Below are 23,371 nucleotides of genomic sequence, written 5' to 3'. Positions count from 1 at the left end.
GTACATCCACATATGTTAATATGGGACATCCTTGTGACCAGTGCCTGTGTGTTGGTTCCCACAGCACTAGTTTGCTGACTTGGAGCTCTTGGTGTCTTATTTGGCAGTGTCCTGCTAGTGTCATTCTCCTGGCTGCTATTTTCTGGCTCACCCTAGGCAATAGGCATTCCATCATACAGATTCTTGTTGGTAACATGTTGCTAATGTTAAGTACTGCAACGTGAGAGCCCATGCAAGTGCCTTCCTCACTTAAGATCTTGTTCTATTGAGTTGACCCATGACCCCAGGTACTTGAAGTATTACTTCCTTCACTTGACTCTGATTTAATTGTTCGGTTTATATTTTGATACAGTACACTAGAGTACAGTCTGTGATTTTTGGCCTCTTTGGATGAATTAGTAGGCTACTTTATAGTGTCATTTCATGCTTGATAACCATATGAGTAGAATAAAATGCTTTGAGTAAACATTACTTTATGACCCAGGATGACATCTAAAGAAAGAATAGAACTGGCACATCAACTGGATGGCAGGTGCAGGACCAACAGAGGAGAAAATAGAAGTCTGCACACTGTAACTTTGTAAAGCTCCCAGTCAAGGCTTTATTGATTAACGTCTTCATCAGAACATGCCTAGCCCGACACTTGTTTCACTAGCGATTCAGGGACTGGAGCCAGGCTATAGGTGACATCATGACTTCAGTACTAAAAGCTATAGCATTAGGTTATTATGTTACAAACTGATACTATACCATGTTCTTCCAAAATTAAATAATAACAATAATAATAATAAATGATAGTGTAATTTCTTTTATTATTATTATAAAAATTAGAATAGGCATTCATACAGTATACGGCACTAAAGTAGATCTACCATATCTCAATAAACTACAATAATCAACAAACAACTGTGGATCTTTGTTGACAACAGATCTGAGATTATGAATTCACAAAATGTGAAAACTATTCACACTGTCCGGCCTGCTTCAACAAAACAGGATCTGAATGTCCCGAGGGCACTTGCCTGGAATGCCTTGCATGGGATGAGCAGAGTGTGGAAATCTGACTTGGAAGATGACCTCAAGGCTGTTTGTAGCCACGGTGGAGTCGGTGCTACTGTACGGGGCCGAGACATTGGCGTTCACAGCACCGCAGGAAAAGGCCATGAATGCACATGGCGTCTACACAACAATGTTACATATGGCACTTAATTATATCACATGGGTGGACCACGTACATCAGACACATGGACCTCTGAGTCTGGGGCACTGTCGCACTGATAGCCAACTGCCGACAGGCTTTGATGTCTGACATCGTATCCTGGGTTTGATTTCCCAGTCCAGCAGCGGATTTGCTCCATGTCACCCCACACACCAAATGGGTTTTTTACCAATATACTGTATGTCAAACAACAAAACGTGAAAATGTGTTGACCACAGACCTTTTTTGTTTTCAGACATTTAGCACAAAAAAAACCATTGAGACGTTGAGAGAGAGAACCATGAAGTGCAAAATGCTAACTTGTTTCCTGGTTTGACTACAAACGTTGCTTTATTACACTCCCATAAAACAGGTGGACACTTCTCTCTCTTAAGTTTCAGCCTTTCATTTTTATTATATGATTCATATAGTTTCGTGAGTCAGTTTACCAGTATGAGTGAACCAGTGAACCCTGCCAACATTATATGATTTGTGTGGCTGTTTCAGTACGTGTGGTGACTGTCTGCACTCTGCCCGTCTCTCAGTCCACCTGTCTGTCCATTTGTCCACCTGTCAGCAAGTATATGTCCACTAAACAATGGCTGTTTTGGTCAGCTCATGTTTTATACTAAGTCATAAAGCACAACCCGAGGACGATATGAAAAAGGAATAAACGGATATTTATAGCTTGATGTTGAAATGTGCATTTGTGCAATGTAAATTATAGATACTACATGGTACTAGGTGGTAGTGTCCTCAAATCTAACCTTTTACCTATGATTTGCAGTGGCAGGTCAGTGACGTGTTTATTAATAGTCAGGTAATGTGTCCAAGGGCTATCTTAAGACTATGAATATAGCCCTTGAGATATCTGGAGAGAAACATGAGACTACCTAGTTACACCACACCCCGGGGTATCTTCATCTCCCTCTATGCTGTTGCGTGGTGATCATGGACAGCACCAATCCCTGAGCCTGACACTGCCTTGGATGGGACCTGCAGGTTGCAGTAGTTTCCTGGAAGACTCCTCACGAGAAGGCAGTGAGGCCGAGCATAAAGGAATGTGTTAACATGGATACAAGGTTCTTCCGTTTCATGCATGACCTTGAGTCTTCAGGTCTGAGCTCACCTTTCGCCTGTGTTTTTGGTCATTTATTTGTGACCTTTGCTTAATACATTCAACTGACTCCTTCAACCCGTTTTTATTTGGATTTCATTCACACAATTTTGACACATTTTGCAACCTCTATGCCTCCACAATCCTACCCAATAGTATCACATTTAACAGTCGCCTAAAATAATCATGCCGTCTGTCGTTTCTTCTTTGTCACTCTCTCCAGTCTGCTTCTAGATATTTTGACGGTGTCTCTACATCAATATAGTTTTTTCTCCTCGCAGTGCTCGCACCCTGTAGTACATACCATGGGACTGTGTTTAAAATACAGTTGACCTGAGCCAGTTTATACATCATCTGACCCACTTCACACTGGCGGGTATATTTCTGAATGGAGAAGACCCAAGGAAGTGCAGTCGCTTGTGATTTTGTTCGGATAAGCGGTCTTCCAGGATTTCCCAGTCAGTCAGAAAAGGATATCTAAATGACAATAATCTAGTCTAATTTGACACAATAAAGTTTAATTGCATAGTACAATATGAGTCATATATTAAAAATAGAAATTATGATCCTGAATAGTCGCGCATAAAAAAATATAGGATAGAAAAATATGAAAATTAAATGAAACAATGTTAAACAATAGAGACTCTCCCCTGACAGAATTACAGTAATATTATAATACAATCAACGAGGAAAGACGGTTTGTCATAGGTGGCAAACTCAGCATTTTAACATAGCCCATTTTCTCCAAGGATTCTCCAAGGACCTTAGACCTTGACAGGACTTACACGCAAAGAACTAGCTGATATAGAACAACATACAACAAAATCATGCTCAAACCACAAACTACCACCTAGCCTCCCTTGTGTCAGATGAAAAAGGAACCGTAAGACACATGCACACAGGCAGGATATTCACTTATAGCACTTATTTATTTCCTACACATAAACAATGAACTGGCTGCATATTACCTGCTGTTAATACAGCCTGCCTGAGTGCTGCCCCTCTCAGTTAATTCTTTACCTTCACAGTGCATTTCAGCAGCAAAGTTTTTTTTTTTATCCACCTCCCCTGTCACTGCTACTAAGACATTACTGTTATAAGGCATAAACATTATGAAAACTTGTTTCAAGTTAAACTCAAGTTAATAGGATTAATAACTGACAGCCCAGTATATGATTTTCAGAAAGGATTTAGAAGGCGAACAATACATTTACAAAATCACCATTAAAAAACAACAGACAACAATGGCTCTTGTCTGTTTGCAGACAGACTTATAAGTTACAATACGCACTCTCTATATGGTCTTTCTCTAATCTTGTATTTATTACAGTTTCTGTTTCTCTTTACCCCCAACCTTCCATCGTGCCACCAAAACAATGGCTACACCTGGGTCACCAGAGGTTCCAATGGGTACACGTTCCCATTTAGGGGGCTGCACATGCCTTCCATGGCATAGTAATATATCTCTCCATCCCTGTCTCGATCTTCATCAGCCTCCTCGGTCTCCTCTTCATCCTCCTCCCACAGCGTGGTACTCACGTGGACATGCTGGGTGTCAGGGTCCCAGCACACCGTCTCGCGGTGGTAGAAGTAGCTGAAGTTGGAGACGATGACGGGCACGGGCAGCGAGATGGTGAGAACTCCGGCGATGGCGCACATGGAACCCACCAGCTTGCCCCAGACGCTCACCGGGGTCATGTCGCCGTAGCCCACCGTGGTCATGGTGACCACCGCCCACCAGAAGGCGTGCGGGATGCTGACGAAGTGTGTGTCAGTGTAGTCAGCCTCAGCAAAGTAGATGGAGCTGGAGAAGATGATGACGCCGATGAAGAGGAAGAAAATGAGCAGGGCCAGCTCGCGCATGCTTGCCTTCAGTGTCTGACCCAGGATCTGGAGGCCTTTGGAGTGACGGGACAGCTTAAATATCCTGAACACCCTCACCAACCGGATGATCCTGATGATAGCCAGTGACGGGCCCGGGGCCTCGTCGTCCTCCTTCGCCAGGTCCGTGCCGAGCGTGATGAAGTACGGCAGAATGGCGCTGAAATCAATGATGTTCATGACATCCTTGAAGAAAACAAACTTGCTGGGGCAGCTGGCGAAGCGCAAGAAGAACTCGGAACAGAACCAGCAGATGCACACGGTCTCCACCACGAAGAATGGGTCCTGGAACAGGCTGGCATGTGGGGCCACGTCTCCAGACACATTCTTTCCATAGGAGGGCGCCTGGAAGGGAGGCGAGATGACAAACATAACTGAGATGTTTATATTGTATGTATTATGTAAAGTAAACTATAAGCAAACGGAGAGTTTGGTTATAGTTAATGGCAAAATATTAAATATATATTTATTAATATTGGTATAAACAGTTTGATTAGGCTTTCAGACACAATAAGACCGGCTACAGATTAGGGCGGGCCGCGGGGGTGCACTAGTTACATGAAAACTTGGTATAGTGAATCATGGCTTGAACGTCAATTTACCAAGAAGCATAATTATACTGTATGAACAATAATATAAATTAATTATCCGTCCTTCAGTCCACCTGTCAGAAATAGTGATTTGTTTATGACAGCTGATTAATGTCAAGTCATAAAGCACGATCCAACAACAAGATGTAAGAGGAAGTATAGGATATTAATAGCTTGACGTTGAAATGTTCAGCGTTAATCATAGCAAATACACGCTAGTGTCCTCAAAACTAACCTTTGCGTCGCTTCAGCAGTTCAGTGACTATGTTTATTAATAAAGATGTGATAATGTGTATCGACGGCTCTCCTAAGACGGCTCTCCTAAAACTATAAATTTAGCCCCTTTAGATCTCTGAGACTCCCACTCCCCATGCATTTCTCCATCTCCCGCTGTGCTGTTGCAACGTGGACATTGATAGTGCATGGACCCTGGGACTGATGCACCTTGGAGGGGGCATGCGATGTAAGGTAGTAGTTGTCTGCCAGACCCCTCAAACTGGCATGCATAGGCAGCAACACCTACAGCAGTGTATTTGATCATTTGTGTGAATGTTGCTTTAACACATTCAACTAATTACTGCAGCCTTTGTCCCCTTCATTAGCGGTATATTTTATTCACTCACTTTTTGCACCTTTTACACCCTCTACCATTCCACTCTCCTTCAAGTCAACAGTATCACATGTAACAGTCGACTAAAATAATCATGCCATCTGCCTTACTTTCTCTCTCAAAAGACAAGGTCGCAATGTATCATGATAAACAATTCCTGAAGCAGGAATGTGCATACTTGTTTTCCAGATTTGTAATAAGCTAATATGCTGACCATTCAGGCTCCCTGTGGAGTTACTGCTGTGTACCTTCACCCATAAGCAAACATGGTTATAACGTTAAGAGAATTGCATAGTAGTGTATCCCAAACATATAGGTTTGGGACCATATTTTGGTTTTGGGTCATCATCACACGCAGCTGTGTATGAATGTTATTTGTTATTTGAGTAGTTATTTGACTACCCCTTGGCATTCAACACAAAAGTTCCTGCCAAGCTCGACACCTAAAGTTAGAGATCTGGGCATGCAGGGCCTGCAGCACCCATGTACAGGCTACAGCTCATTGGGCTCTCGCCAGGTGGTGAGAATGGACACATTAGAATCACTGACTCTCAACCCAGGACACCCCTCAGGGCTGCATGCTGAGGCCTCTCCTCTACTCTCTGTACACATACGCCTGCATGGCCACATATTACAGCTCCAATGTCATCTTCAAGTATGCTGATGACAAGACATCAACAATGACAAGATGGCCTACAGGCACATTAGATCACTGACTGAGAATGATGTCATGAGAACAACCTCGCGTTTTATTTAACGTCAAGAAGACCAAAGACTTGATCGTAGACTAAGAACAGAGTATGCCCTCTTCTACGTCAACAGCGTTGCACTGGGGAAGGTCATTGGCTTCAAGTTCCTCAACATGCACATCGACGAGGACATCCAATGGGCCACAGACACCATGTACATGGTGAAAATGCCTACTGCCTCAGACTACTGCATGTATCTGTACCTTGACTCAAGAATGAACTGAGATTGGAAAAAGATGGTCAAAGGTCAAGGTCACTGGTCTTCTTCGCTACAGACTGGAAATACACAGATGTAAACTAATAGACCCTCAGGTGTGGTTATAATATGCAAATATGTCTTCCCTGTGTATTTTTGGTTTCTTCCTGAACGTTGAAAGCCTTTGAGTCAAAAGGCCCAGTCGAAATACACCACTTTAGTGTCATCATAAAATCATCCCCTCCCCTAACCCCTCCCCCATTATCATACAACAACAGCTGTGGGCGAGGCTTAAGTTCAGGTGGGTGGTGCTAAGGTGAAAACCAGGTATACATGAAGGTGGTTATACATGAAGGTGGGTGTGGCCACATAACATAACATAACAATTTTTATACTTTCTGTACAAGCTTTTTTGAAAAACATCTTCCTCCTAGTATAATCAAAGTAACTGATGATACAGACGATCAGGGGGGAAAAATCACGGCACTCCATCTTTAAAACCTGTCAGCACTACATGTTACGATAAGGAAATTATTCGGTGCATAATCATAGTTAAGTCATAGTTATCTTTCTACTATGTTTGTTATGCTTGTGCTTATGATACCTTACTTCTCTCATTTCCTTCTCTAGCCTGAAGACGGGCAGCGTCTCCAGGCAGAAGATGAGGATGGACAATACGGTGACCATGACGCTGATGATGGCGACGACGCGTGCTGCTGACGAGGACTCGGGATTCTCAAAGAGCATCCATAGATTCCTCTGAATCCTGTTAGTCGGCATTGGCAGCTCCTCCTGTTTAGGGAAGCCTTCGTCCTCTTTGAAGCGGTCCATGATCTCCTGACTGAGCTCGTAGAACTTCAGCTCATCTATGAAGACGTCTAGCGGCACGGCCTGCGGCCTGCGGAGCCTCCCGCCCGACTGGTAGAAGTACAAGATGGCGTCGAAGCAGGCCCTGTTGCGGTCCAAGAAAAGCTCGTTGCGCAGGGGATCAAAGTAACGCAGCCGCCGATGGGGGTCCCCGAGCATGGAGTCTGGGAACTGGGCCAAGGTTCGAAGCTGGGTCTCGTAGTGCATGCCTGACACGTTGATGCGAAGCCGTTGACCCAGAGACCATCCTCTGCACAGTGTCCCAGAGCGCCTCCGGCACTCTCTCTTCTCTTTGCTGTTGAACTGGTTCTTTAAGTGCTTGTCTTTCTCTCCATCATCACCTTTAGTTATCTCTCTGCCTCCACCATCGCTGCTCTCCATCCCTGCTTGTGTCTCAGGTCTCTCTCTCTCTCTCTCTCTCTCTGTGTCTCAGGTCTCTCTCTCTCTCTCGCTCCTTCTTAATTTGGACTTGGTTTTAAAGAGGATGTCAGCCTGAAAGCAGAGTGATGACTTCCATGAGTATTAATAATAATAATAATAATAATACATACTTTTTATATAGCGCTTTTCAAGGTACTCAAAGTCACTTTACAGTTTACCAAGGAGCATATTTAGGAGCTTTACAGTTTATGTAAGTCTGAAAAGGTGGGTTTTGAGTGTGCTTTTGAACGTTGTGAAGGTGGGGCAGCTCTGATGTGAGTTGGGAGTGAGTTCCACAGTGAAGGGGCGGCCACTGAGAAGGCCCTGTCACCACAAGTTCATTATTTTTCCTTGTGGGTTTCCAGGAGGTTGGGAGTGCTTGACCTGAGGGCTGAGGGAGCGTAATGTAATGGTGTAATGGGGAGTATGTTGAAGTCAATTCTGTACTTCTGTAATTCAGTGGATTCATAAACAGTTTGTTGGTGGAAACATTATAGATGACATTAATAGAAGCAGGGGGTGGAAAGGAAGATACCACAGCAGTCTGGTAGTTGCGACCTGAAGGTCGCAATTATTGCGACCTAAGGTCTCAGTATGGAATAACTATGGAATCATGCATTTCCCGTCAGTTTGTGTGTTGGTCGGGCACGTGCCATCACGTGACATCATCAGGGATTCTGCTCAAGGCTTTTTCATGTTTTCTTTACCACTGTCACCTGACCAAACATAATCAGTGTCTTGAGGATGCTTGTGATTTGACACAATAATACAATAATATTGAATTGAATAGTGTGAGAATACATACAGTATAGTTAATATATGAGCATTGAAACTGGTGACAACCAGTCCATCCACCGCAGCTTGCCAACTCGGCAACCAACGTGTGTGTGTGTGCTTGTCAAAGCACCATGGCTGCTCTGCGCTGGCACTAGTTACTAGTGGCTCGCTCTGTGTTGGCCTGCCTGCCTTGTTTACAAGTGATGTAAAAGGTCACATACGTATGTCAAACTATTCTTTATTCAGTTGAGAATTAAGAGTGACAAAAAACAAGCGTGCCCCCATCCCTCACCTCAGAGCATTCTGAGGGACCACTCTCTGGTGAATGTCAGTGTGCTTGTTTGCTTCTTAAAAAATGTGTTTAATGTGAAAATAGCCTAAAGTCATAGCAACACAACCAAATGTATTCAAACACATAATATGCACTGTTAGCACACATTTAGCAAGATGAAAACAACCACTTACCAAGTAATATAGGACAGCTGCTGACAGACACTATCAGAAGTATGAAAAGTCACATAGTTCGTCTCCAGTGGCACATCAGGTCATCTGTCTTTTTCTCTGTCACCGTGCTTGCCTGTCCCATGCAAACACGCACATTTGTCTGGCTGTCCACAGTCCTCCTGGTGGACACTCCGCAGGCGTCCCCCTGCCACGGCTGTATGCTGCCCTCAGAAAAACATTCCAAGGCATATAAGTCCAAATGTGCTGACCCTGTGTGTGGGGGACATCCACACCACAGTCTTGTCTGGTCCTCTGGGTCTCACGTCCTAACCTCACATATTGTGAATGTTGTGCATGCTGTCCTGTTGAAATCCAACCCCTGTGAGTCCCTCTCCAAAGCCCTCCCAGCCCTGTCGCTCTGGCATTAAGGCCACATTAAGTCAACTTCATTCAACCTTCGCCCTGATAAGAAATGTCACCCTACCCACTTACCCAGCACTTTGTTTGGTACCTGTAACCCCTCTAATAAGCATGGATACTCCCACCAAAGGAGCCACACACAAAAAAACAGGGCTGTATAAGCAACATTTCTATATTACACATTTTTGTATCACTCAATAATAGGCTATTGAGTGATACTTTTAAGTAAGGCTATACTTACAAAGAATTTAAGTATCTTGAAGTAACAATTAGGCCTACTATGTTTATGTATGTACGGTGAAAGGGCCAATGGAGGGTGGGCTCAGTGGGTGGACGGGAGGAAAATGAGGGGTGCCTTAAGACGTACGTACTGTATCAACAAATGTATATGCTGACAGTGACATGTATAAGGACCCCACATGGGAGGGGGAAAAATGTAAAAAACCCAATAAAAATATATATATAAAATTAAAAAAAAAGGGCCAATGGTGCCCCCTGACTATAAAAGCAATAAACCATAACCATTTGAATAGCGATAAACCATACTGTACATACATTTAATTTAATATAAAAATATATCATTGTTATTTAACTATTTATGGTAACAATCAATCCTTCTCCATTTACTATGCATGTGTCAAATGCACAGTGCTATCAAGGTCAGGATCATGTTCTAACACCAGAGGGCAGCAAAGTATTGGATCACTGCTCACTGGACTGCAGCATAGCACATTTTATTGATACAGTCATTCACTGGTTCTCAACATCGGATCTGGGAATCACTAGTGGTCCAAATCAGAGGTTATCTCTGGGACTGGGACCCTAATCTACAGTGTAAAATCTGCAGTGTTCACTGAACTCTGACTCTCAGAGTCAGAGGGTCCATTTAGATGCCCTGCATGCTGGTGGTCCCTGGATAGCTTGGGAGCCAGACTGCTTGCTACGTTCTGTGTTTTAGCCAATCAGGCTGCATGAATTCCAGGCTAGTCCCCAGAGACACTTGACATAATTTAGCCTAGGCATTATAAGTCACTAACCACCATTTTTGGTCTCATCGCTTTGTATGTCTCTCTGTTGTAGGCCCAAGTTTGCCTTAACCAAGGCTTCAGCAGATGTTTCTAATACACTGCGGTTCTCTGTCGGGAAGTAAAGTAATGATTTGTCTGTGTCCTCAGGAAGGTTATGGCATATATAGGCAGTATCTTGTATCAACGACATGAAACCTAGCTTTACAAGATCAGGTCAGCCATAGCTAGGCTACTTGATCTTGCACTGAGCTGTAGTGAAAGCGCATAGTGTTACCTCATCACTCTTAAGATGTCACGTGACAGGAACCCAGTTGAGGACCAAAATATACACTGCTTTGATAGTGCAGATCTATATTTGATGGGCCTCAAATGGCTTCCCAAATGTAGGTCTGTAACATCAAGGCTCTTGCTTGGCTATGGTAGTAAGGCGGGTGAGGAAGAAGAAGAAGAAGAAATGCGTTCTGGTAAATCAAGTTTACCAAGGGTAACTGGACTAAGCATCAGATACTTGTTTACAGCCAGGCCCACATGGAGCATTTCATGGTAGTGGTTCAATGCCTTGTCCAAGGGCACTTCAACGGTGGTAATTTTAACGTGTCGGACCGCTGATTCGAACTGGCGACCTTCCGATATCTAGCCCGCTCCGCAATCCACTCGGCCACCGCTGCCACTTGAACTAAGGAGGACTTTATGCATTAACACTTTTTGCGTTTCTCACGTGAAAGTGGCTCTCAAAGTGGGTTCTAAATGACCCCAAGGGGTCCTTGAGGGGGTTTCAGGGGTACCCCCCCTCCCCCCAACAACAGTTTACTGTGTTTATTATTATTTTCATCTGGTTGGAAGTTAGCCCAATAAGAAAATTATAGGGCACCTAGTATATAGACAGTTTGTATAATGATGTATACTAAATCTAACAACAAAATTGTTTTATAGGTTTCTCTGACACTAAATCCTTTCAAATGGAGGTCTGTATCAATGCGCGGGGCCTTGACAGGCCTTTGAGAACCACTGCAGTATACAATAGCTTCATATCTCCCTGAATGTGAATGTCGATCATCTTTCAATCCTTGAAAACTAACCAAACACAACATGCTTGTTTGTAAAACAGCATGGATGTTTTTTTTTGTTTGTTTGAAATCAACTTAATTCACCTACAGTTCCTTATATTTGAAGACAATATAATGAGGCCTTTCCTGGCAGTAGCTACAATTAGCACTTCATTTCTACGGGAACATCATCACAGAAGAAGACGACACATTTATATCAGTCAGAAAGCTAACACAAACTGCACTTCTTTGATATAACCTTTTTCTCATTTATTTTAAGTTCATTTCAATGATTTTAAGCAATTTTCATGTCTTTGTAAAAGCATCTCATGACTGTTAATCGGTTAATGATCATTCAAGCTGTTATGGAGATTGATTCACATTAGATCGCATTGACATTCATACATTTTAAGTCTCATTAGTCAACATATGTTCAATTATGACGCTTTATTGATATGTTTATATTCTTTTCTTGAAAATATAAAAAGATAGATCATGAACATTCCATTGAAATATACTTTATACAGTTCTTGATGAGTTAGTTGTTCTTTGTGTTCCGTTTCAAAAATAAAATCCGGCATTATCCGGCAGATACTTCAGTGACCACCATCTTCTCCCTTAATGTATTCTCCTCCTGAGACCACAGTACAATGGAATAGTACCTAAGTCTGTTTTATGAAGCATGATGGCATGGAAGATGGACCTAAAACATCATTTTTTCTTTCATCTTTGGAATGCATGATGCATGTGTAAATCATATTGGGAAAAGTGTACAGTATATGTGTATAATGTATTTGCTAACATATGATGTTAAGTAAGAATCTTTAAAAAAAATATCTATCCACTATGATAATGGCATCTGTTTTGAAAACAATTTCCATCGTTTTGTTAGTATTCAAAAAGTTAGTATTCATTTATAGTTAGCCTCGTATTCAAATTTGGTGCAGTTAATGGTTACTAAGTCAGTTTATAGCAAGTCATAAAGCCACTAGAGATGCGGTTTCAATCATCTGAGCTGATGACAGAACATCAGAAGTTGTGTGGTGGTCGTGCACCAGAGATAGCCGAAATACAAGAGCACAACACGCCGCGGTTTGTAGATCTGTTATTTGCGATGCGCGACAGCACGCAACGCAATTAATCAAAGAGTCAGTCATCATTGGCATTAGCGGTGCAGATTGCATATCCTCAGTTCAAACAAAGAAAACCAAAAAGGAAATCATATGTTTTGGCTTTTAAAATGGCAGGCACACAAAGTAAAGGAGTAGGGCTTGTGGAGGTATACCATGACAGATAAAGACCACATAACACTTTCTCAACTGCAGCATCAGGCCATAGTACTGTGTTAACTATACACACCAATATTGAGGTTAACAGTGGCAATTTCTGACCACATAAAAGTATATATATTTTGTTTGTTTCATTTGGTTATGTGAGACTTATGCAGCCAACATGGTGACTCCTTTGCCATTAACCTTCGTTTATACTCCATCGTACAATCGGGTTGAAAGACGTACAGTATAATGTCAAAGCATAAACGAGGTTGAATGGTTCAGAAGCAGTCTTAAAAGGATAAAACAGACTTAGCACTCCGACATTGTATCTCATTCCGTTCAACGTGACAAAATCAAATGGCAGTATTACGCAATAGGAAAGGAATGACATCTTTTTCAGCCTGGCGTGAGGATGAGAAACCACAATGTACAGAATGAAGCAATGGCCAACTCAAGAATCAGTGATGGGGAAACAAAATCAAACAGCAATACTTTAGCTAAAATCTCAAACTGCTGGGTGACGCAGAGTTTTGCAAGCATGCACACCATTCCGTGTTATAAAGCCCCGTTATAGTACTTGGTTGCTGTTATGCACTGAAAATAGCCGATCTACAAGCTCACAAGCTTTGAGCTTGTAGATCTGCAATTTCCGGTGCACAGCACATTGCACAACAAAGTAACAATCAGATTATGAGCCTCTGAAATATTCATAAACCCCTCACTTTGTGACCCACAAAACCAATGTCTCTTACTGCCTTTTAAAATAGGAACAGACATTTCTTTAAAAGGTAAAGGGGAACAAAAAAAAGAATCCTGCCTCTGCCAATTTTTTTTGCAAGTAGACACAAAGTTCTAGACCCTGTAAAACCAAAAACCCTTGAATTGTCTCTTGTCTATACCACGCTCCTGAGTCTTGTCTACTGGTAATCCTCAAATTCTAAAGCAACCAGGTACATTTAACAGCTGCCTTAGTGCTAACATACGTTGCTGTGCGACCGTGTCACTTGATGAAAACATCAGGTTTCCAACTGAAAAACGTTAAGTCGTGCGAGTCGTTGCGACAAAGTAAAAATTAGGCTTTAGATTAGCCCTGGACCAGCCAGGGTGTTCAAACACTCTCATGGATTACCAACCACGGACGAGATACTCGGAGAGCCACCATGTACGACCCGACCTGCTCAACAGTGGGAAGTCTTGATACATATATTTCTACGCTACCCTTTCATTTCCACTCGGGTGGCCACTGGCATCTGTCAACCAATTTCTTCCTCTTTCTATTTATAAAGTACTTCAATGACATCAGTTTGGAAGCTCTGGGTCTTTATATATGGGGGATACCCCGCATGACTTTGTCGAGTGCTGCGGCGAGCTGCCAACGAGCCAATGGGACGACGGCAACACCATGAGGTTAATGGCGGATGCAAGACCTGACCACCAAAAAACAACAAATACGAGCTACCTCTACACACCCATGCTGACACTGTTAGAGTGTGCGTAGTGTTCAGTTGTCTCTCGAAGGAAGACGTTTGCTTCTCTACAACACGGCACAGTGTTTAGTTATATCGGGACTGGAGTCATGAGTAACAACGAAAGGGAGTTTAAGGGGTACGTTATGTCAAGACTGCCCGACCTCCACACCCCTCAAGAGTGACAATCAAATCATAATGCATGCGTTTTTTATACACATCACTGTGAGGTGTTCACATTATCTTTATCTATATAGTAGAATTTCTATTATGGAAGAAAAATAAATTAGCAAACCACCTACATCCACACACACCGTCAACACACCTGAGTCCTTTATAAGACACACAAACTTTGGGAATGGCAGTTGGTTCCATCATGCAAACCTGAAATCTCTCTTGACTATTGACCATTACAGTATCTCTCTTGAACAATCAGTGGATTGTGATTGGATAACTTCAACTTTGACTCCCACCACGTCCCTCCCGAGGAGCAGTGGAAGAGGACTGCCTATCTCAGCAAAACAACCCTGCCACGGGACATCCAAAGACTTTAGGAATCTCTAGACATTAGGCATAGGAGATAGCCACGCGGAGCTCCGTTTGCCCTGCTACAATCATATGACAGTTCATGTATATTATTGCCAAAGGAAAAAAGCAAGCTTTTTATAATTATCGACCAACAGTGGTGGAGAGTAAATCTACTTGAGTACTGTACTTAAGTACAGTTTCTGAGGATCTGTACTTTAGTTGAGTGTTTTTTTTTGGATACTTTTACACTTCAAAAACAACATTTTGAAATGAAATTATGAATTAATCACTTATGCCCTATTTCTAAATCAGATCTTAAATTAAAGCATGTGCTTTTGAATACTGAAGCAGATTTAAAAGAAAGTACTGCACTACTTTAACTCGAGTACAACGTTGACAGAGCAACTTTAAGGTGTAGTTGAGTCATATTTGATCAGAAGTATCTATACTTTGACTCAAGTACTTTGTCCACCACTGATAATTGTCGACCAGTAAAGCCGCTGTACAGAGAGCTGATGTTGTACAAGTGCTGCTGCTACGACAGTTGTGCAAATGAATCAAGGGAGGAGAACATGTAGTTTGCAGGTGAGAACAGAGGGGAACATCTCCAGTCCTAATGGTATGCGGTTGGCTAGGTCTTCTGATTGAACACATGGTAGTGGTGAAAATACGCTGCTCGTATAAGTATAACGCAACGCAATAGATGAAAACCAATGGCAATGGCAAGGGTCCAAAATGTTGGAATGAGGGCAGGATTGCGGGGCAGTAGTAGCAGAGAGATTTCATCAAACTAAACAGAGTTCAGGGTGTACTTTGCAAACATAGGTTTTCAATATTCACATTTTTTTTTCAACTTTTCAAAACAAAATATAGCTCTTCTCTGTCATTATAATCTTTTTTTTAAACATTAATTGCATATAACATTTTTTAAATTCATTTTATATATATTTTTTGTATCTCTAGCACCCTTGTCTTCAACTAAGGGCTTGCAGAAAAGACAGTCATGCAGAGTAGTCATGCTGGTAAACAAAGTTACAAAAAATGCATTCTTCTTATCTTTTTTTTTTCTTCATTTGTCCATCTTTAGTAGACCCGCATGTCTTTCTTTGCAGACATGAGTCTGTCATTGCTTGTTGGGCTTTCTAAATAACAAACACGCTTTCCAGTGCTCGAGGGGATGACGACTCTCACACCCGTCACAAAACCTCTTTTCCCCCATGACTTTGAGTCCCTTCCGGGTTCCCAAATTCACACTCTGCATCAGATTTTTTTTTCCTTCCCTCACAATCCGGCCTCTTTCTTCCAATGAACTTCCTCTGAAGCCATTCATAGTTGATTTGTTTATCAAAATATAGATTTGTTCTCTTTGTACACTTCCTACTCCCACGACCACACACTTTTCCTGTAGGTCCATTTCTTCTGGGTTGCCTGTGTAGCTCATGGTCTCCTCTGGGGGCCATCCTCATCTTGACGTAGGCTAGACGTGCCCTTGAAGCAGTCGTTGGCAGCACGAGCAGACAGGAGAGGAATGGGGCAGTATATAACGGAGGGCGCCTGATTGGCAGTGTAGGCCTTTTGTGTCTTGGGGATTTCTTGCCCGATTGGTCCCTTTCAAAATCGCAACAGAGGGTAGCAGGCTAATTGGACACTTCAAGAATATCCTTGTGGTAGAGGCATCCTGTGCACTGTAATTTAAGCAGACCCATGGCCATCTTTATTAGGCAAAGAGGGATAGTCGTCTCTGGGCTTTGAGCTTTGTCTCGCTCTGGCAGGCGGTGTGCCGTTTATGATTGATGTGTGCAGAATGTCAGTCACTCTCACACATGACGTAGTTTTTCTTTCTTTTTTCATGTGCATAAGGAAACGGGTTAACTAGAGGCAGTTTAAGGAATTACTATTCACTTCTGTGAGAGGAATTACATTTCTACTTCGGAATCGTACCAAACAGAAGCAATGGCAGTATCAAGAAGTGTGTTCAAACCTTAAAATGGAATATTTTTCCTAATCTATATTACAACACACAAAGCTCATTAAGCAAGTGCATGCCACTGGACATTTTTGGTGTCTCACATCGATTTTAGGGGAAAGTACACATTGGTACATGAGAGACATAATGAACAAGGCTTTGCCCACCGTTTTGCTTTAAAGTGAATGCTCCTGTATCTGATCATGAATCTGATCTTGGTCTGAGCTGATGCTACTGTACATGTGCTTTTTGTTGATGGTCACAAGTGCTTTTGATGATTTTGATTAAGTGTGGAAGTAAAGATGGCAGAATTCTTAACCTCATGGAAGTAAATGGAAGACTTAGGTTTAATGAACTGTAACTGCTCTACAAGTTACAAAATTGGAGGATAGCTATTATAATGATCCGCCATGTGCATGTTAAGTCAATGACTACTGTATATTGTTCTTTCACAGAACCTGCGCAACTTTTGGAATGTTACGGGTTTTGATGAGAAAGACTAATCCATTGTCTCTCATGTAGCCTATTACTGTATATGTTAAGGAATCCAAGAGGAGAGATGACATCTAAAAAACATCCTTTCAATGCATAAATTCCTTTCTTCAAACTGTTGATGGAAAAGTAAAGTTATTTCCCAGCCAACAAATGCTACAGTATGTTAGCAGAGATGCTACATTGTTCATCCAGTCCTGTGTGGAGCCATGTGGTTGTTCGGAATCTTTGCTCAGCTGATCAGCACGACAGATGGTGGTTGATCATCGTACAAGATAACGATATCATCTGGAATGTGTTATTTGGAGTCCATTTCTCTCCAAAGTGTGTCAGTGCAATGCTCAGTCAGTTTGTCGAGAAAAACAAAAGACAGAATTGGTCAGACGGTTGTCTAAAGGTGTGGCCAGAGTTCTGAGAGGCTGCTTTGGTAACAACGTGAGGAGCAGACCACTTTTTTTTTTTTTTCCTTTTGTTTTGTTGGGGTTTCTTTCCTTCATGATTACCTTCTGGTGTCTCTCTTGTCATGCCATAGATCTCCTTTAAACTGTAGATCCGTGTCACGTGTCACTTATGTGGCTCCACGCCGCTAATTTGTGATTACCGGTAACTGACTCTTCTTTAGAGAAAAGGGGCGAATGCTAGAAACTTAACACTGTGAAGACAAGAACAGAAATCCATTAATATTCAATTCATTGGGATTAGACAAATGTCAACCTAAATATTATTGACAATCACTGATTAGCAGTTAGCATTCATGTTTAGGTTGATTTATAGCAGTGTTCAACTAATATAAACCAATCTTAGTTATTTCAATTTCAATTAATTAAAAAAAATAGAATCTAGCCAGTTACATGAATGTCCATCAAATTATTTCAATTATGGGGTTTTTTTCTGCTTCAATGTTACCAATACAAAATGGACAATAGGGAAATAATTGGGGATTAGCATTACCTGTGCACTGCTGCTTAACTGTGCATGTGAGAATGAAATGCATAATTTTGAATTGCATTGACATTTCTACTACAACTACAGTAAAAGGCTACCCGCAACATAATGATCCATGGTAGGCACATCAAGAATCTCACACACAGGTCAAATCAATCACAGCTGTGTCAAGCCTGATTCATACCTTGCCTCACGCTGAGAATTCGCCTACCTACAAGCTCACGGTGTGCCGCGGATGCGGCGCGCTGTGAGCTTATAGGCCAGCTGTTCCCGGCTGGTCTCGGAGTGCAAGACCATCACGTGACAAAGAATAAATGAGGCTTTATCTGTGACATAAAGTTGAATTAAACATTGTTTCATTCACCAACCAACCACCCAACACCATGTTCTCCACTCTCCAACCAATCTAAATGAATACATACTGTAGTGTAAGTAATGTTATTTGAACTATGGAAAAGCTTGTACTAAACAGGAACTTTTGATCCATGAAAATAATTCATAGAAAACCAAGTGTTGAATAGTTAGTCCTTACAGTGTGTGTGTGTGTGTGTGTGTGTGTGTGTGTGTGTGTGTGTGTGTGTGTGTGTGTGTGTGTGTGTGTGTGTGCGTTTGTGTGTGGCTGTGTGCGTGCGTGAGTGCGTGCAAATATCTGCATTTGTTTGAGATATGTACAGTATGGGACAGCAGCTTAATGATAGACACTCATGCAGTACACTGTACACACAACCCATCTACCCATGAACGCTTCACACACCCCAAAGAAGAATTACTGTACTGCACAAAGCATAGTAGAACACTGCCATACAATGACACCATCTTAAGTGAGCGCACAGTGGCATCGCCAAATAATTAGTATTGCACTGCATGTACAGTAAGTGCAAGCAGAGCGTCCATTCAGGCAAATACTTGTCGCGTACAGTTGGCCAAAGTTTCAATTGCATACAGGTACGGCAAATAATTCTCTCAGCATGTGCTGGGTACGCAATGGCTATGGGTTAGGTTAAACACTTCTAATGCAGTCCAGTGAATGTGGAGCACACAACAACCCTAGAAAGAAAAGAGAGAGAAAACAGTATGCTTTTCATTTATATTATTTCATCTCTTCTCAACTGTGCTTCCATTCAGGTCCCACTTCGTCTGTTATTGTCCAATGTAAAAGATAAGTAAAGAGAAAGGCTTCTGTAATGCAGAGAAACATGCTCAACAAAATTCAAGAAAAAACAAGAGATATTATATCTCTGTGAAACTTATGTTTCACAGAGATGATAAAAGACTGACTTCAGTACACATTTGTACTCCATGTGCATTTGGTTAAGTTTATTTATCACTGCACTTTGTATACCGGTAATTCTAATGTATGACTGCATGTTCAAACCAGAGTGAATGAAACCAAAACAAACTCATAGCATGTAACCAAAACACAGAATAACAGCTTGTATTTATGTATTCATATATACTGTATTTGACTCCATAGTGTAAATTGTTACCCAAATAAACAACCATAACCTGAAAGAAAACAATCATTTCTATATCTGTAAGTTATTACAAGATCAATAAAGGTATGTCATAATCATCAGTCAATTTGATAAAAAAAAAAAAAAAAAAAAAAAAGCTACAGTATCTGAAAACAATAGATCACAAAATACTTTTTGGAATAGCTCATGTTGCAGTTTTTATGAAATAGTCAACATCCAGCCATCTGCCTTTTAAAAGGACAAAGAGAACAGTGGATTATTTTAGAATCGACATGAATCCCAAGCCCCCACTGACAAAGTATACATCAAAAATGTATTTCATATGAGTTTAATATATTCACATGTAGATACAGATATGTACATGTTCAGTTTTAACTATTGACTTATCAAGCATCACTTTGAATGTGGAGCTAGGTAAATCTAGCTACTTTGCATGAGCTCCTTAACACTGACTTGTACTTGGCTGTGCGCCAGTGTCGACATGGCAGGCACCGCATGCCTAATAGCATGCAGTGTGGCAGATTGAGAGCTTGTAAATCGACTATTTTCAGAGTAGGACACCGGCACGCAACCAAGTAAAAATTACCCTTCAATTGACTTTGCAGCCTACAGGGGCCTCATAGAGGCACTTTCAACATCAGATTATCTTTGTTTCTTTAAACAATGTATATTTCAAAGTGTCCTAGGTGAATTTCATTGGGCACAACAATGTGAAATATCTACAGAAACAAAATTCTTCTCGCCGCTTTTGATACATTAAATTGCTAACATGAAGACATAGTATTTTCATGTTGTTAATGCGATGCAACTGATCATTATCAATCATATCATTTGACATTTTCCTTGATTTCAACAACAAGAAAAGAACATAGTATAGTCCAAGTATACTGGCATACCAGTAGCATTCAAACAGTATCATCCACATTGCACTTAAGATCAAACAGCATCCATGTGCATTCAAAAAGTCGAAGGAGGTTAACTCTATGCTGAGACAACAATTTCCATCAGCTTTATGAAGCAACTCCAAAATTGTGTACAATCTAGAATCCTGCTATGTTGTGCAACAACAAAGCACAAAATATGATACAAGTAAATATTGCATTGGGGCTTTATAAATATCTGACATAAATTAATGACTCAATATTTCACTATGAGCAAGCATTATGTCATCTAGTGTTAGCATAGGATATGATCTACTCTTACTGAGATAACTATAACTTGAACCTTTATAAACATGTAAATTCATTGTCGTACATGTTATTTGTCACATTAATATTCAAGTCAGGTCCTGGCTTATATCCTAAATCTTGATACTGCATATCTAAATTCAGGTCCTCTGGAAGCACAAAGGTTTTGTGACAAAACACTTTTCTGATTGTATAATGAACTGCTAGATTAAGGATACTGGAATGGATTAACCCAACAGATTACGTTTCTCTTTTACAAAGTATGAAAGTACTAAGTATATATACTTTTAAAGAATTGTTAGTTAGTTCTAACAAGTTAACAACTGTTTTGCCCATGGTTGGGGGACAGTTAAGTCGATCTACACATACTGTAGAGAACTTAGTAACAGAGAAATAGAACAGACCTTTGTTGACAAATGTTTGTTTAAATAGACATTGGTACAGAAAAATTCCTCACAATTCCTCACAATGAAATACACATCACCAATACACATGCAAATATAAAAACGATTACAAAACTAAAATATTACTGTTATAAAATTAAAAAATGGCAGCTACAGTACAACATTAAAAAAAAATCTTTAAGACCAGTAAGACAAGACCGACTTGAATCAGAACAAGACAAATGGCTCATGTCATTGTAATACTGTCAAGACATTTAGACTGTGAACATCTAAATTAAAGATAATAGGTGGATTGCCTATTAGATCTGTGCACATTCAAGATTAAAAATAGATTTGCATATTTACATTATGTATGTGCACAACATGTTTCCAGCATTAATGTAATATTGCATAATGAGTATGTGTAATATATGTATTTAACTTTTTTGCTTTCATGACATAATGATCTATTTTTTATGACAATTGTAATCTGAGAGAAGATCGGGGGAGGGGAGGGGCGGGCGGATTTAAATTAATAAAAGTACTTTGTGGTTTATTTATTCAGCTAACTTTGTTTTAGTCTATCAAAATGAGAGAGCAGGGGTAAAAAGCTATGAAATGGTGTTTTCTTTTTCTTAAATCATACAAAAGGTGACAAAAGCAGCAGAACAGATATTTAGAAAAACTAAACATCCATTGTTAGAAAAGGTTTTTGATGAATTTGCAGTTTGTTTGAAAATAGGTAATGTTTATGTTTTGTACTATGGATCATGTCTTATGTAGAATCCACACAGGCAAGCTCATTGTTTTAAAGCTAGCAAAGAAACGACTGTTAGTAAAGTGCTTGTACTGATAATACAATATACAGTATCGACAAAGACAAATCCTTTTAAGCCCAATTTATACTTTGTATGCCTGTGGCGCGTGCTGAAAACACCTGATCTACAAGCTTGCAGTGAGCTTGTAGATCTGCTCTTTTTTGCCACCAACGCATGACGTAGCATAAATTAATAATCTCTAGAATGGTGCAAATTACAGCAGTTTGAGTTGTCCCTAAAAGCATGGAGCATGATAGAGGGCAGTTTGTTTTGTACCAACCATTATCTTTCTGTATTGTTTTGACGCTGACATTGCTACTACCGATCAACAAAATTATGTTGCATGGTATCACATTGAAAGTGGTAAAAACAAATAAGAGTTGAAGGTACAGTAGTTGTTAATGTCAAGCTCAATTCCAGGGACACATGGCCTGGTTATGTTTCCTATGAGTTGAAGAGGAATACCAGAATGGTGTCTATACTGTATATAAATATTCACAGATGAAAGAAAAAAGAAAAATAAGATCGTCACTGGAGCCTACAATATATTTTGTTCTTTGGCTAAATGAATCCATGTCATTATCATATATCTGGACAGCATTCAGTGTGAATTCAGTGTGATTTGGACCAGAAAGCACAAAAACAGATGTCAATCTACACACTTAATGCTAAGTTTTAAAACCTAACTGTGCACATGTTTTCATAATGTTCTCATTACTTAGCTTTAACGATGTCCTATTTATTTTTCCTACCCATTTCCAATATGTATCTTATTTATATATATTTCTCTTAGGAATTCAAAGTAAATGTATATTTCTTTTTCAAGCTAAACTTTTTATGTGACCCCATCAGCTAACCTGGTGCATGCATCATAAACCACTGTATTCACAAGACAAGAGGTCATTCTCTCTACATTCAAGATCATGTTGAGTTATTGCTATTGCTGTCGCGCATCGTGTCTTCGTGTCCAACTCTAATGGAGGTATGAGTGCTTTCTGTCCATAGCTAATCCACTGGATCTTTCAACATCCTATTAGTGAACCTCCGTTCAGCTACAAAATGGAGGGGATGGGGGATCGGCATCTGCGCAGTTGTCCTGGAGTCTCATAGGTTTCAAAGGGCGCGCTAGTGATGGGAGTGAGGCGCAGGGACGACCCAGCCATGCCCGATATGTTATTCAAACTGCGAGATTTCTCATAGCCAGTCGCTTCAGGGAGTAAGAGTTAAACAATGGATTGAGCCGTGGGTTTAAAGGGGTGGGATTTTTTGTGTACAGTTAGAAATATTATTGTATGTCATGTCCAAAATGAATTAGAAAAAGAAAATCATACGTTTTTACGTTTAATGACAATATAGCCAGAGGGGGTGGATTGATGTTGATTGTGTGTTAAATGGTTGTATAGATAGTATTGAAACATAAACATGAGCATGTTATCAGATATTAGATGGTGTTCAAATTAAGAGAGTATGTCGTCAGAGAATAGAACAATTTGA

The 23,371-nt window shown here is 40.7% G+C and overlaps 2 protein-coding genes across 2 annotated transcripts in view; both read right to left on the bottom strand.

The window, feature by feature from the left end:
- Nucleotides 1–2,786: 2,786 nt before the first annotated feature.
- Nucleotides 2,787–9,175, bottom strand: LOC310874528 (potassium voltage-gated channel subfamily A member 1-like). Its single transcript, XM_083787371.1, has 3 exons — nt 8,871–9,175; nt 6,951–7,700; nt 2,787–4,541 (listed from the first exon to the last, which is right to left on the bottom strand). The coding sequence occupies exons 2-3, from the start codon at nt 7,587–7,589 to the stop codon at nt 3,696–3,698; spliced, it is 1,485 nt and encodes a 494-aa protein (XP_083643497.1). The 5' UTR covers nt 7,590–7,700; nt 8,871–9,175; the 3' UTR covers nt 2,787–3,695.
- A 2,439-nt stretch (nt 9,176–11,614) lies between these two features.
- LOC310874286 (voltage-gated potassium channel KCNC1-like) overlaps nt 11,615–23,371 on the bottom strand; it is a gene marked incomplete at its 5' end in the record, with an annotated part of 58,156 nt that continues 46,399 nt past the window's right edge. The window contains 1 exon segment of the mRNA XM_083787024.1: nt 11,615–17,721.

Source organism: Protomyctophum parallelum (assembly GCF_964188405.1).
Source record: "Protomyctophum parallelum genome assembly, chromosome: 17".
In the NCBI taxonomy this organism is placed as follows: Eukaryota; Metazoa; Chordata; class Actinopteri; order Myctophiformes; family Myctophidae; genus Protomyctophum; species Protomyctophum parallelum.
Note: the sequence above shows the minus strand (reverse complement) of the source record. Positions and strands in the feature narration are given on the sequence as shown.